The sequence below is a fragment of the Acartia tonsa genome, chromosome 4 (genome assembly GCF_053477335.1).
Source record: "Acartia tonsa isolate MP-2025a chromosome 4, ASM5347733v1, whole genome shotgun sequence".
Taxonomy (NCBI): Eukaryota; Metazoa; Arthropoda; class Copepoda; order Calanoida; family Acartiidae; genus Acartia; species Acartia tonsa.
Genome location: NC_137263.1, coordinates 37153818 through 37166867, shown reverse-complemented (window position 1 = coordinate 37166867; position 13050 = coordinate 37153818). Strand labels below are relative to the sequence as shown.

Here is a 13050-nt window from a genome sequence, read left to right as displayed (position 1 = left end):
TTTATCAGCCATTACTAATCTGTTTAGATCCCTGGTTTAGACCTAAGTCGTCAAGATATGGAGAAGGTTGCAAGAGACACCTTTGTACAGCACCTTTGCCCAGCTTAATCTCCCAGTTCAAGCACGTTGACTTGACACACTGCACTGTCTCATGTGAGCTCTGCATGTTTAAAATTTATATTTTGTACATAGCTATTGAGAAACTGCTCATCCTTGTTTTAATTCATAACTGAAATAATTAAAAGTAAAGACATTTCTAATAAATAATTATGACACGACAAATATGGAAATAAAAACAAACAAAAAACTGAATCAACTCGTTGATGACGGGAGGGGTAATGTTTTTGAGTCTCTGCCCTAACCTTGTCATAAGTAAAATGGAGCTTTAAATGATTACTACATTACTGTATATTTGGCGCGAAACGGATATTAAGAATTTAGGTAGGGAGGGGAAATTTAGCTGTTTATTACACTAGTCCCCTAAGTCTGAAATAATGTTTTCTTTTTCGTTGGCTTAACAACCTTGGAGACTTTATCGAATTTTGATTGGTTGGTTCATTTAGAAGAATGTCAAAACGTTTCAATCACTAATTGTAATCTACAGGAGGGGTAATTTTGTGAATCATTATTGGAGATTTATCAGCCAATGTCTTATCCCTTTAGATCCCTGGGTTGTTTACTTTTACTTTAAGATAAAAAATATATGACACTGTTTAAGCCTAAGGACATGCCTACATTTTAGGACTTAGGATTATGGAAAATCTTCGCTTATAACATTTTACCTTTATGTAATAGGAATCAATACTCCAAAAAAATAAGATGAATAGGATAATTCTAACATACAAAAAGATCTGCATTTTTAAAATGGACTTTCTGGAAACCTAAGTCGTAACTAACTGTTATAGGAATCATCATGCAAAGTTTGAAATCGAAAGGACATATCAAACCTATTTACAATAACAAAAAAAGCTAACCGTTACAGACCAACCCTTATTATATAAAAGTTTCGCTTTTCAAAAACAATATGTAAAATATTTTTAAAAATTATATTAAATATTTTATTATAAAAATAAACAGTTAAAACAGAAATGCAAGTTACTGACCAAAGTATTATATTATAAAATTCTTAATACATATATTTTTATAAAAGCATTCAAAATTTTTATCACGATAATTATCACACTAAGATTAGTTTAAATACAATGATTATTTTATTTAAGATTATAATAATTAAAAGAATTTTGTTTGTACAATTTTCTTTCTATAAAAATTTTGGATCTAGTTAAATTCATGGTAAACTGTTCCTGGTAACAAGGGGGGGGTAAGTTTTGCCACTTTCGCGTAATCAGTGTTGTGTGGGCTAGGTATTGATCTGAGATTATAGGTTATTTAGGATAAAAGTTTACTTTTGGGTAGTAGTTCACGGAAATTTAATCATTTTTTGAATAGGTCTCCAGGTTCAGGTGCTGCAGGCTGGAAGGTCGTTTCTGGACAGGTAAAAAAAAATTTAAAATTTTGTTTGAAGAGATAGAGAGCAACTTATAAAACAAAATATGCTTCTTTTTGAATGTTATTAACATATCTGCAGAAAAAATTAAAATCGGCCTCCAGGTTCAGGTGCTGCAGGCCTCCAGGTACACTCTGGACAGGTAAAATTAAAATTTCTTATTTGAAGAGTTACAGGTACACTTATAAAACAAAATATGCATCTTTTTGGATGTTATCATCATATTTGCAGAAAAATTAAAATCGGCCTCCAGGTTTAGGTGCTGCAGGCCTCCAGGTACACTCTGGATAGGTAAAAATAAAATTTTTTTATTTGAAGAGTTAGAGGTACACTTATAAAACCAAATATGCGTGCTTTTGGATGTTATTACCATATTTGAAGAAAAAAATGACAATTGGCCTCCAGGTTCAGGTGCTGCAGGCCTCCAGGTTCACTCTGGACAGGTAAAAAATAAAATTTCTTATTCGAAGAGTTAGAGGTACACTTATAAAACAAAATATGCATCTTTTTGGATGTTATCATCATATTTGCAGAAAAATTAACAATCGGCCTCCAGGTTCAGGTGCTGCAGGCCTTCAGGTACACTCTGGACAGGTAAAAATTAAAATTTTTTATTTGAAGAATTACAGGTACACTTAATAAACAAAATATGCATCTTTTTGGATGTTATCATATTTGCAGAAAAATTTAAAATCGGCCTCCAGGTTAAGGTGCTGCAGGCCTCCAGGTACACTCAGGACAGGTAAAAATTAAAAATTTTATTTGAAGAGTTACAGGTACACTTATAAAACAAAATATGCATCTTTTTGGATGTTATTACCATTTTTGAAAAAAAAATGACAACTGGCCTCCAGGTTCAGGTGCTGCAGGCCTCCAGGTACACTCTGGACAGGTAAAAATTAAAATTTCTTATTTGAAGAGTTTCAGGTACACTTATTAAATCAAATATGCATCTTTCTAGATGTTATCATCATATTTACAGAAAAATTTAAAATCGGCCTCCAGGTTCAGGTGCTGCAGGCCTCCAGGTACACTTTATGTACCTTAGACAGGCTCAATGTGGCCTCCATGAGACTGCTGGACAGGTTTTAAAAATTAATTTTATAATTTTTTATTTAGATGAAAGGTTTGAGTTATGCTCCAGACAGGGTCAAGGTGGCCTCCAGGGGCCAGCTAGATAGATCTGAATATTATTACTTTTGTTTATGTAGGGTTTTCCACACATATGCAAAATATAATTCTGTCCCAGATATAATATTACAGATACTCAGAATGGGAAATACACCCAAACCTGGAGGCCGATTGTCAATTTATCTTTCAATATGATAATAACATCCAAAATTACGCATATTTAGTTTAATAAGTGTACCTCTAACTCTTTATATAAGAAATAATAATTTTTACCTGTTTAGAATGGACCTGGAGGCCTGCAGCATCTGAAACTGGAGTCTGATTCTAATTTTAACTGCAAATATGATGATAACATCCAAAAAGATGCATATTTGGTTTAGTAATGTACCTGTAACTCTTCAAATAAAATATTTTACTTTTACCTGTCCAGAGTGTACCTGGAGGCCTGCAGCACCTGAACCCTGAGGCCAATTGTCATTTTTTCTTCAAATATGGTAATAACATCCAAAAAGATGCCTATTTGGTTTAATAAGTGTACCTGTAACTCTTCAAATAAGAAATTTTAATATTTACTTGTCCAGAGTGTACCTGGAGGCCTGAAACACCTGAACCTGGAGGCCAATTGTCATTTCTTCTTCAAATATGGTAATAACATCTAAAAAGATGCATATTTTGTTTTATAAGTGTACCTGTAACTCTTCAAATAAAAAAAATTATTTTTACCTGTCCAGAGTGTACCTGGAGGCCTGCAGCACCTGAACCTGGAGGCCGATTTAAAATTTTTCTGCAAATATGATGATAACATCCAAAAAGATGCATATTTTGTTTTATAAGTGTACCTGTAACTCTTCAAATAAGAAATTTTAATTTTACCTGTCCAGAGTCTACCTGGAGGCCTGCAGCACCCGAACCCTGAGGCCAATTGTCATTTTTTCTTCAAATATGATAATAACATCCAAAAAGATGCCTATTTGGTTTAATAAGTGTACCTGTAACTCTTCAAATAAGAAATTTTAATTTTTACTTGTCCAGAGTGTACCTGGAGGCCTGCAGCACCTGAACCTGGAGGCCAATTGTCATTTTTTCTTCAAATATGGTAATAACATCCAAAAAGATGCCTATTTGGTTTAATAAGTGTACCTGTAACTCTTCAAATAAGAAATTTTAATTTTTACTTGTCCAGAGTGTACCTGGAGGCCTGCAGCACCTAAACCTGGAAGCCGGTTTAAAATTTTTCTGCAAATATGATGATAACATCCAAAAAGATGCACATTTTGTTTTATAAGTGTACCTGTAACTCTTCAAATAAAAAATTTTTATTTTTACCTGTCCCGAGTGTACCTGGAGGCCTGCAGCACCTGAACCTGGAGTCCGATTTTATATTTTATTGCAAATATGATGATAACATCCAAAAAGATGCATATTTTGTTTTATAAGTGTACCTGTAACTCTTCAAATAAAAAAAAATTATTTTTACCTGTCCAGAGTGTACCTGGAGGCCTGCAGCACCTGAACCTGGAGGTCGATTTTAATTTTTTCTGCAAATATGATGATAACATCCAAAAAGATGCATATTTTGTTTTATAAGTGTACCTGTAACTCTTCAAATAAGAAATTTTAATTTTACCTGTCCAGAGTGTACCTGGAGGCCTGCAGCACCTGAACCTGGAGGCTGATTTTAATTTTTTCTGCATATATGTTAATAACATTCAAAAAGAAGCATATTTTGTTTTATAAGTTGCTCTCTATCTCTTCAAACAAAATTTTAAATTTTTTTTTACCTGTCCAGAAACGACCTTCCAGCCTGCAGCACCTGAACCTGGAGACCTATTCAAAAAATGATTAAATTTCCGTGAACTACTACCCAAAAGTAAACTTTTATCCTAAATAACCTATAATCTCAGATCAATACCTAGCCCACACAACACTGATTACGCGAAAGTGGCAAAACTTACCCCCCCCTTAGCTTCAAAAATCTATGAACCTTAAAGGCGGGTAGCTGCAAAACGGCTGAACATACATGTCATGCCCGAACACCGTGTTAAGTGACATAAGAAGACCTATAAATAATCTGGAATAGACAAGATCCAATGATGAACAGAGAAAGCTTTCGAAAGAAAAAAAAACATAAAATAAGTCTTTTTTTTGCGCATTTATGTGCATTGCGAGATAACTGTGCATTATTGGGTAATGGCTATTCAAGATTATGTGTAGGCCTTCTTTTTCGGTTAAACTTTTGAGATAATCGTTACCAGGAACATTTTACCGTAAACTGAAATAGATCAACAATTTTATTGTGAACATAAAACATTAAACATAAACGTAGAATATGGCAAATAATGTCCCCAAATTTTTACTTTTTAAATCATGAGGGAAATGACAATGAAAGATAAATTGACAAAGACCAGTCCGTATCTTCAGGGAGGGAGGGGACATCGAACAGGACTCTAAATTAAACTGGTACCCAAATTTTCATTTATCTTATTAGTAGGCTGAAAACTTTGGGGACTTTTATTGAATTTTAATTTTATGGGTTCCAAGATAGCAGCGTCAAAATTTTTTTAATTAAGTCAGGTTGTTCATCATACTTAGGGATCATTTTATCGTCCATTGTCTTATCCATAATGATCACTGGAAAAGAATCCTAAACAGACAAGGCTGTTTGCTACTAAGGAATCTAAGCAAACGCCATGCTGTTATTATATTCAGACAATAGTTCCTTGCCCTTGTCTGCAATAAGTCCGCAGTACTGTTCAGCGGCCTCCAGGTGTCCAACCTCCAGCAGAAACCTGGAAAAATAAAAATCCATCTAGAAATCAAAGATCTTAGCTTCTATTAGAACTATTAGATTATACTTCTCCTATTTTTAAGGTAGCGACCTCCCAGTTACACTAGTACCAAGAGTTGTATGACCACTTTCTCTTTCTCTAAAACTTTGGGAAATTTGCTTTATAGTTGATTGGATGGCACTAGCTAGGAGTGTCCAACCTTTCACATCAATAATTTTCATCTACAGAAAAGTTAATTTTGTTTTACATAATCAAGTGTCTTATCTCTTAAGATCCCTGTGTTTTAACGTCTAAAGTTATGATGAAGTTTATATTCCTACACATTTCCTCACCGAAGATTCATACTCTGCTAAAGTTGGAAGTCATAAATTGAAGACATACCTGGCACCTTCCAGACGGACAGCCTCTACCAGAACAGGATCCAGCTTCACGCCTTCCTCCAGGCTCGAAATATAGTCCAGCAATCGCAATGATAAACTCCTAACATTTTGAGAAATTAGGTAATAAATGATAAGAAACAAATTAATTTTGACAATGATTTAAATTTTTAATTTAATGTTTATCATTTTTAAAACTAAGCTTACAAATCTAAGTTTGTAAGATTCTCATTTACAATCACCGTGTGCACTTGAAAGAAAAAGGGCTAAATTCACTAAGAACTAAGTTAGAACTTCCAGACAAGGATCGTGCAATCAAAGGGTCGGTTGAAGGTTTTCTATATGATGAATTGAAATCGACGAAGAACCCCACCCCAACGAGGTAATGAATGAAACCTGAATTGTCCCAGATGCAAAACGGTCAAGCATTCTTCCCAGTTTTGGTTGCTAGCGTGCAGCAGTGCTGCCTCCTGGTGGCGCCCCTGGTTGATCAGGAACTCTGCGTACTTCTTGCAGATATCTAGGTATTCCTGGTCACTCAAGCGCAGCTTTGCCAGCCAGATTGTTTCATCCCAATGTTTTCCAGCCCTTCAAAATAAGAAATTTTGTTCTATATATCATAGAATGTTTCAATATTTCTAATATTCATTTGAATAATACCAATAAATGATCATTAATATAATAGAATTACATTATATGGGGAAAATACAACATTATGTGAAGCTGTTCTATATTTGTTACAATTATTACCAATAATCAAGTGTTAAAAATAAGTAAAAAAGAAGGGCGTAAAATAAAAGACAAATTAGAATGATACACAACGAGATCTTATCTTTGAAACAAATCATGCCTTTAATTGCACGAGCATTGTCTGGAAGTCAAATCAAACAATTTATGTCTCGTACCTGACAGCAGTAGGAACAACTTTTAACGTCTCTGGTTATGACATGGTGTTGGACCGAGATTCTAACCTATCACCTTCCCAACGATGAGCGGATGATTGTTCATTAGTTAAATAAATCTGTTACCTGAGATATGTGCATGCATCCCAGACCTTGCCAACCAGGCACAGTAGCTGCACACCCTCCCACAGCGACCCTTCAGCTATAAGCTTCGTAGCAACAAGTTTTGTTGTACTCAGCTGATTACAATCAACTAAAATAAATAAAAATTATAAGAAAGATTTTTTTACCTAGTTAAAGTAAGCAATTTTTTTGTTGGTGTAAAAAACAATGTTATCAAATTGAAATATATACCTAACTATATGTAGATAATGTAGGTAAGTATCGTTAGGTTTGAATAGTGGAAAAGTTAAAGATTTTTCTACAATCATATCTTCGAATAAAATAATGTTTTTATTACACTAGTTAAATTGATAATGAAATCATTTTGTAAGAAGCCTTGCTTACAATGGCGGTAAAATGAAGGAAAACATTTATTTCGATACATGTCCCAAATTCACTTAGTTGTTCAAATATAATCTATGGTAACCTGCATTAGAAGTAGTTGAAATCAAGCATGCCAAAAATTGATCTGACAGAAAGAATTCATCTGAAGGGTCGGTTTCCAGTAACAGTTTAACAACTAAACATAGTTTTCTTAAATTAATTTGTGTGGTGTTTGTGTGCAGCCATAGCCTTTGAGTGGTTGAACTAAGTAGTCATGGTACGATAAACTTATGTATAGTCACTATGGCAAGCGTAAGCTCCACGTGAAAGAACATTAAGACTCTTCACGCTCTCTCATCAACTACTCAATAAACTCCTTTTTTTACACAATCAGGTGGAAATTGCGTGAATATATTGCGACTGAAAATTCTAATTACTACATGGGAACTTGAACCCTATCTACCATTGACGCTGAGCTACGACGTACCTTTATTGAAGTTTTGGAGGGATAGTTAATTGGAAAAAAATATTTCTTTAATTATGGCAGGATGTTTTGATCAAGTTTATACATTTGTGCAGGGTAAAGGAGAGTAGGGTTACTTCTCTAGATGGCGCCAATAACTAAAATAAAGATTTATTTATATAGGTACAAAAATATTTAATTTAAGTTTAATTTCCTGGCTCAAGTTGCCCCATAGCCAGGAGCCTGGCAGTTGCGAGGCTGCGGGTTCGACTATCAGCTCCAGCTCTGTTCAGGTACAGCTTACACTTGTCCAGCTCTCTCTGCAGGAGGTTATTTATATCTGTCTGGCTGTTTTGTGTATCCTTCGTATGTCTGTAAGCCTATCCGAGTGTCCAATAATGTCGTAGGAAAATAATATCAAAATTATTTTTAAAACCATTTTTGTTAACATTGTTTCTAAAGATTTGATATAAATTCCTTTGAATAAGTTTGTTTATCACAGAAGAAGTCATAGCCTCCACTCAATGCTCCTTTTCTCTATAATATATATATTTATATTTTTATAAGAAATGCGAAATTTTTAGATAGGGGGATTAATAGCTAATTTCAATAAATATTTCTAATAAAAATTAATTAAGAATAAACGTGGATTGGATATTGATTAAAACATGGGAAAATTTGTCGTCGATTTAGGTTGCTAACTAGGGAGTGGACGGGGGTATCGTTATTTTAGCCAGCTACAGGTTTCACTTAATTAGAGTAGGTGATAATCTGGTGTAAGATCCAAGTAACGATAAATCCACTCTAATAGATTGATTTTAATCGAAGCTTACCTTAGAATAAAGTAGAGACCAAAGTTTATGTTCAAAATTTAATCCAAAGAAATGGGCAAATTTCAAATTTCTTCTTAGAAAATCTTTCTCTGGGGACTCTGCTACAACCTAAGCAACAAGATTAGTTTTCATAAGAACTTACCTATACCTTTGCACTAAACCAGAGGAAAAGAGTCTGAAATTTACAGGAAGCCTGCAGGAAATACACCGCGCTAACTGCTGAAAGAATGTCACAAGTAAAACAAATTTGAAGCCCCATATTCTAACTTTGTGCCCAAAATAAGCTTATAATTATGATCATGTATAGGATCGTAGTACAGACAATTCTCCACTGATATTAAAATAAAATCATAGAGTTAATGTGATTTTGATAGCCGGGGCCTTTGACCCCTGTGTACTAACAAAACTAGTTTTTTAAATCTAATATTTGCGGAAAGCTGTCTATAATACGATGAGATAAATAACTATTCTGAAACTTACAAGTAAACAAGTTTGATATTAATGTATAGCACCTTTAATGACATCAAAATCAATAAAAACGTTTGTAACTGCCTTTGACGGACGTCCGTAGTGTCCTAGGTCGTTTAGGCTTATGTTTTTTATTAATCCTACAATAACCAATAACCGAAGAATACTATTACCTGCATAATATTTTCTAACAACTTTGCTTCATTCTTGTTCTTTGCCGTGTCTATTTCATTTTATTAACTTATATTTTATATTATCACTAGCGGCTGGGTCAAATCATCAAAAGGCTTTGTATTCAAAGTGGTAATTAAAAAGGAACAATAAAGTAGCCTAAAACCATCCCATGGCTTAAATCTAAAAATAAAACAGACTTAAACCTTTCTTAGACCAATGTTAAGTTTCCCCAAACAGGAGAACTCAATCAGTTCAGAAGTTATTGAAGTCTTAGGCTTCAGACAAAAAAAACCTTACTACTTTATATAATAGGATACTGATATGCATGTTTAAGAAGCTTACCAATAAGAAGCTGATAATTTCTTATTATGAAAAAATAAGAAAAAATATAAATTCTAAATCTATCTGCTATTGGGTTATCCTGTGAAGCATTGATTTATAATTTATAAGTAAATTCCTTGAATCTGATGTAAGTTGTCAACCGCTAGACTGAAAGCGAGTCTACTCATTAACTTAGATTCCAGGAAAGACGGACACCTAAAAAACAAGATTGTAGAACAAGGCAGACAAAGATTTGAGTGTAAATTGTCAACAGCTAGACTGAAATCAATTTAGACTCCAGAAAGAAGGGACACCTAAACAAGTATGATATTACAGGAGCAGAGACAATTTTCAGTAAAATCAAAGGGGTAGTAGCATGAAATACATTTGAACTTAAATTTGGTGGATCACATTTTTTCCCTGTTCAATAATTTAAACTAAATTTATAGGGCATATATTTGATAGGACTATTCCCACAACTTGCTTAAGCCAGGTACAGGTTTACCTTAGCACGACAAATAAACTAACTAGCAGAGGTGTTCTAGGAAGGTATTGTGAGTTCAAAACCACTCTTACTTAAATCGTAGCTGTACCTTCCCTACTATGATTTTTTTCAAAAAACTTTTTTCTTTGCTGCTGGGTTTCATTTTGCCTTCTCTTAAAAATAATTTCAGTATAAAAAGTGTTTTTGTGAACTATTACACAAACGTCAATAGTTATATATACATAAATATCCTTTAACAAAATATATTAAAGAATACAATCAAAAAGAAGCTTTAAACATGGATCAAATAATACAGAAGTATTACTTTCTGAAATATCTTTTTAAAGTTTAACAACATATGCCACTAACACTTAATGGTCTTGTGACCTTCATTCACATTACACAAACTGTTTTACTACCACCTTGGACTCTCAGGTACTATTGGAGATGTTACTATGACATAAAAACTCACTTGAATGTTGTTAAGATTTATTTGTAACGAATCACAAACTCTTACTTAAAACAGCAACTTAGTTTCTTATGAAGCTTATAAAACAACCTTTGCATTTAAATCCTTTCTTGAAAGAGTAAATGATGAATTTGTCTATGAATGAGTAGCTTAAGATTTTATTAAATCTGTTTTGATCTGATCTTGTTGCTTGACAGGTATTGTCCGTACGCTTTAACAATATGATCAGATGAATGACTCAAATTACATTGATGATTGATACCATAACCTATTTCTTGTTTGCATGTTGAATAAATTGTAAAAGAAGGTCACTTCTTTTTTGAAGGTCTTTTATTTGGAAGCTTATACTAATTCAGATTAACCATACAGATTTGTATTTTTTTTTTCAATCTTATCTCTGATCAATCTTTTATAATTGGCATGTCATCTTGTAGTCAAACAAATTTTAAATTGGATTTCTGCTCAGTTTTATCACCTGAACAGGTATTTCTTTGCATAATAAGATCTTTATAATTAAACATAGCAGATAAGTTAGTTAAATTACCAGTATTTTTTGCAGTACTCAAGACATTACATTGTAAATACCAGTTGGAAACACAGGGTTTTTAATATCATAATATGCATTGATTAAATCTACTATGTAAAATATTTCAGTATCATCTACTCTCATTATCAAATATCTTTTTGCCTCAAAGGGCACAGACCTTTGCCTGATGAACTATTTGCCTGATGGTGTAAGGAATAATTAGGGTAACTTGTTTGAGAAATATTATAGCTTAGATCATTAAATTCAATTTAATCTTATTCATCCCAAACTTCAAAGATATAATTTGCAGTAGAAAAATGAAAAATTTTGTAGGTGTTTCAGAATTGTGCGAGAAACATTCTTGGACAATCTAATACAGATTCACCAGGCTTTAATCAATTATATTAAAGATAAGGAAAAATTTTTTTAGCCTAAATGTAAATTAGATAATTTTGAAGTATTTTTTTTTATTAATGGATTTCATTATATGATTGAAATATTTAGTTAACAGTTAGATTTGCTACATAACCTTTGTAAACTAGCTTGCTAAGGCAAACAATTTATTTAATAATACTCATAGATTGAGAAAATGAAACCCAGCAGCCAAGAAAATGTATTTTGAAAAAAATCATAGTAGGGAAGGTACAGCTACAATTTATGTAAGTGTGGTTTTGAACTCACTATACTATTCTAGAACACCCCTGCTATTTAGTTTCTTTGTCGTGCTTAGGTAAACCTGTGCCTGGCCTATGCTAGCTGTGTTCCTTTATGGGAAAGAAATTTGTAATTTGATAAAACCAAACACATCAGGTACTAAACACACACAAAATCTTACCTGATATCCTGGTGTGTATGTATGGCAAGTGTGCTAGTGGGAGAGGTGACAAGAGCCAAACCCATGGTGAAAATACTTCCGTCTGTACACAATACACATACACGGCTGCTTGATATCCAATCTGCATATTCAACCTTAAAATTTAAAAAATCTATTATACTACAAAAAAAATAATATTTATCTTTACTTCTTTACAATGATTGAAGTCTAATCTTATTTCTTTTTAATATTTCCTTACATACATCACATGGAAAACACAATTAAAGATCCTCTACCTAGTGGATCAAAAATGAACTAACCTCAGGTATAACACGTGGACTTCTTAGTTCATTTACAATCTCCATTTCTTTGAGGTCCCATATGGCCATACCATCACCATAGACGGCCAACAGTTTTAAGTTAGTTTTTCCACCGCCAGGGGCGAATTTCACCAACTAAAATATTTGTGTTGTATATTAATGTTTTCAAATAATGTTGCAAATATATAATGAACTAGCGATTGCGCCCCTAGCATATAGATTGAAATCTTCAGCTACTACTTTATACTTAACTAGCCTATTATTTGGAGTAGTACGATTGTTATATCTGTAGCGAAGGATTTCGCTAACGGCTAACCCGATATGGTTCTCCTTTACAGTGTAGCTTCTTATAGGCCCAACGAAGGTTTATAACTATTTTTGGGAAGAGTACCACCCCCCCCCCTCCCAATATAAATCTCACATAGAGAAAAATTACCCCTCCTCCCCCCAAAAAATTAATCTTTTTAAAAATGTAAAATTGAAAGTAGAGGTGGGATGACTTCCTTCATCCTCAAGTGCCCCTAGAGGCCTCCAGGGGGGAGTAGCGGCTAGTTTCTAATATAATAGGATTGTAAAAATATAAAAGCTAAAACTACAAAAAATGATTAATACCTTAATGTTACCGCGGCCAGTATGAATATTCTTAGACTGACGAGCCTTTAAATATGAATAGTGTATTTAGATTTATACAGATTTGATGTATTTTAACCATCTTTAAAAATTTCTTTAAGATACAATACAATGTAACCTCAACTTAGTATTTGTTACATAAAACAAGATATGTTAGGTTAAGGTCAATTAGATTAGGTTAGGTTGGCCACGTGCATTGGTACACTTTAATAAAACATAAAACCATGAGTCTCAAATCTTCTAAGAAACCATCCTGTTATATAAAGTAGGAAGCTATTTTGTCTGTAGCTAAGGATCTCAATAACCGCTGGGCCGACATAGTTCTCCTTTACAGTGAAGTTTCTTATATGACCAGG

At 33.3% G+C, this 13050-nt stretch overlaps 2 protein-coding genes across 2 annotated transcripts in view; both read right to left on the bottom strand.

The window, feature by feature from the left end:
• Positions 1–1032: 1032 nt before the first annotated feature.
• LOC145315458 (WD repeat-containing protein 11-like) lies at positions 1033–7658 on the bottom strand. The gene is made up of 7 exons (XM_080155441.1): positions 7633–7658; positions 7296–7456; positions 6833–6959; positions 6201–6392; positions 5809–5907; positions 4891–5427; positions 1033–1304 (listed from the first exon to the last, which is right to left on the bottom strand). Exons 1-6 carry the CDS (start codon positions 7656–7658, stop codon positions 5316–5318), a joined length of 717 nt encoding a protein of 238 aa, XP_080011567.1. The 3' UTR covers positions 1033–1304; positions 4891–5315.
• A 188-nt stretch (positions 7659–7846) lies between these two features.
• Positions 7847–13050, bottom strand: part of LOC145317040 (WD repeat-containing protein 11-like) — a 20411-nt gene continuing 15207 nt past the window's right edge. The window contains exons 26-33 of the mRNA XM_080157921.1: positions 12677–12724; positions 12065–12199; positions 11766–11899; positions 9590–9667; positions 9130–9181; positions 8489–8596; positions 8135–8192; positions 7847–7977 (exon numbers count right to left, since the gene is read on the bottom strand). Coding sequence (XP_080014047.1) covers positions 7862–7977; positions 8135–8192; positions 8489–8596; positions 9130–9181; positions 9590–9667; positions 11766–11899; positions 12065–12199; positions 12677–12724 — 729 coding nt within the window. The 3' untranslated portion in view covers positions 7847–7861. The remainder of the gene's footprint in view (positions 7978–8134; positions 8193–8488; positions 8597–9129; positions 9182–9589; positions 9668–11765; positions 11900–12064; positions 12200–12676; positions 12725–13050) is intronic.